This window comes from Oryx dammah, unplaced genomic scaffold (genome assembly GCF_014754425.2).
Source record: "Oryx dammah isolate SB20612 unplaced genomic scaffold, SCBI_Odam_1.1 HiC_scaffold_7096, whole genome shotgun sequence".
Lineage (NCBI taxonomy): Eukaryota > Metazoa > Chordata > Mammalia > Artiodactyla > Bovidae > Oryx > Oryx dammah.
This window is the reverse complement of record NW_024076810.1, coordinates 1-1,749: the sequence shown is the minus strand read 5'-3', so window position 1 is coordinate 1,749 and position 1,749 is coordinate 1. Positions and strand designations below refer to the sequence as shown.

At 45.1% G+C, this 1,749-nt stretch overlaps 1 protein-coding gene across 1 annotated transcript; it reads right to left on the bottom strand.

The window, feature by feature from the left end:
* Positions 1-3: 3 nt before the first annotated feature.
* LOC120860061 (interferon-induced very large GTPase 1-like) lies at positions 4-1,743 on the bottom strand (the record flags this gene model as incomplete). Its single annotated transcript, XM_040235903.1, has 1 exon — positions 4-1,743. A coding segment is annotated over one exon (1,740 nt), but the record flags the coding sequence as incomplete, so codon positions are not given.
* Positions 1,744-1,749: the final 6 nt, after the last annotated feature.

The following is a 1,749-nucleotide window of genomic DNA, read 5'->3' as shown; positions in this document are numbered from 1 at the left end:
AAGTCCGATGACAAAGGTTGCCAACTCATTGTCATGATTCTGGGACTTGCTGCTGAGTTCTGGGGCTCGAAGTCCCTCTGTGTCCACAACAAGCACAAAGTCAAAGCCAAGTTCAGCTGTGAATGTCTCCTCCACTTTCAGAAGCTGCATGTAGGCCCCCCGGGTACACCTCCCAGCCCTGACAGTGAACTGCAGCCCAAAAAGGGCATTCAGCAGGGTGGACTTCCCTGAACTCTGCAGGCCAAGGACAGAGAGAACAAAGAGCCGCTTGTTTCCAAGTTTCTCAGAGAGCTTGTCAAAAACAGCTGCCACCCACCTCAGGGGCACATATGAAACATCCCCATCCATCAGCTCAATGGGAACACCAGATATCATCAGATCTGCAGCAATGTGGGGAAGGGAGAGAAGTAAGGTATCTTTCATGGGTGAAGCTTCTTCCAGAGCTTCATAGATCTGGCCCGCTTCTCTGAGAATGTGCTCAATTCCCAAGGTACAGTCATCAATCTCTCTGGAAATAGCTTCTATCTCTTTTTGCCAGTCTTTCAGAGAACTACTCTTTGGGGCCTCTTGCTTTTCTTTTTGAACCAATGCCTTTTTCTTCTCCTTTAGATTTTCCAAGTGTCCTGTCGTCAGATTGTCCAAAGCTACATTCAGCCATTGGAGGAAGTAGAGTTTGGTGTGAGTTTCTGAACGATTTTGGAGAATTTCAAGGACAGAACGCATTAAAGCATTGAGAGGAAAGGCTTTTCTCCACTGTTCACGTCTTATCATTTGTTTTTCTGTCTCAGTCTCACTTTTGTGTTGTTCAATGCTGCGATTCCCCTTTTCTCTCAGATGATAGAGTTCTTTATCCTTTTTACACCAAAGTTGCCACAGTTTTCCCTGAAGAGGTAGTAAGTGTTCCTTGACCTGAGGTATTTCCATTTCTCTCAGTAGGGTCATTAGATTCTCTGCCTTTTCTTTGGCTTCCTTGCAATCTCTCTGGTCTTCATCAATAAGCATTCCTTGCTTGCGAGCAACTTGGGCACAGTTCTCCAAGCTGAGTGCAGTGTTAGAGAGCTCCAGCAAACGTCTGATTGCAGTTGTGAGCTCCCCTATTAATTCTGCCTCATTTCTGTTCCTGATCCCAATTTTCACTCTTGAGCCAAATTTATGGACTGTGACTTTTCCTTTATCATCAAGCAAAAGGATTAAAGGTTTTGTTGACTGACACATGTCACGGACTATTTTTTGGTTTCCTTTATTGTCATCAGAAGTTGCCATGAGGACCACAATTATGGAGGAGACTTCCTGCAAAAAGGCGAGTTGCTTCTCATGTTCCTTTGCATCTCCATGAAGATTGGTAAAGGTCAAGCAGTTGTCAAATCTGTCCTGCTCTTCCCCCCCAGGACAGAACCAGGCGACTTCCACCACTCCTCCCATCAAGAGACAGTCTCTGCTGCTGCCTTTGCAATGTCGGTGAAAAAAGACATCATGTTTGCGTTCACTGAGAAGACAGTTCATGATCTGAGATTTGGAGGCAGAGAAGCCCGCTCCAACTCTAATAAAAGACACAATGGGGGCAGAGACACGACACATCTGTTGATTCATGTAACTGTCCATTTCTTCTTTTATTGATATCCCTACTTGCTGCCAGCTCCTTCGAATTTGACTGAGAGACCAGAGAGAGAATTCAATTTGAGCATTGCAAGGATTAGGTATGAGAAGGGGGAGGGCAAACTGACAAATGGAAAGTTTGTCCAAAATATA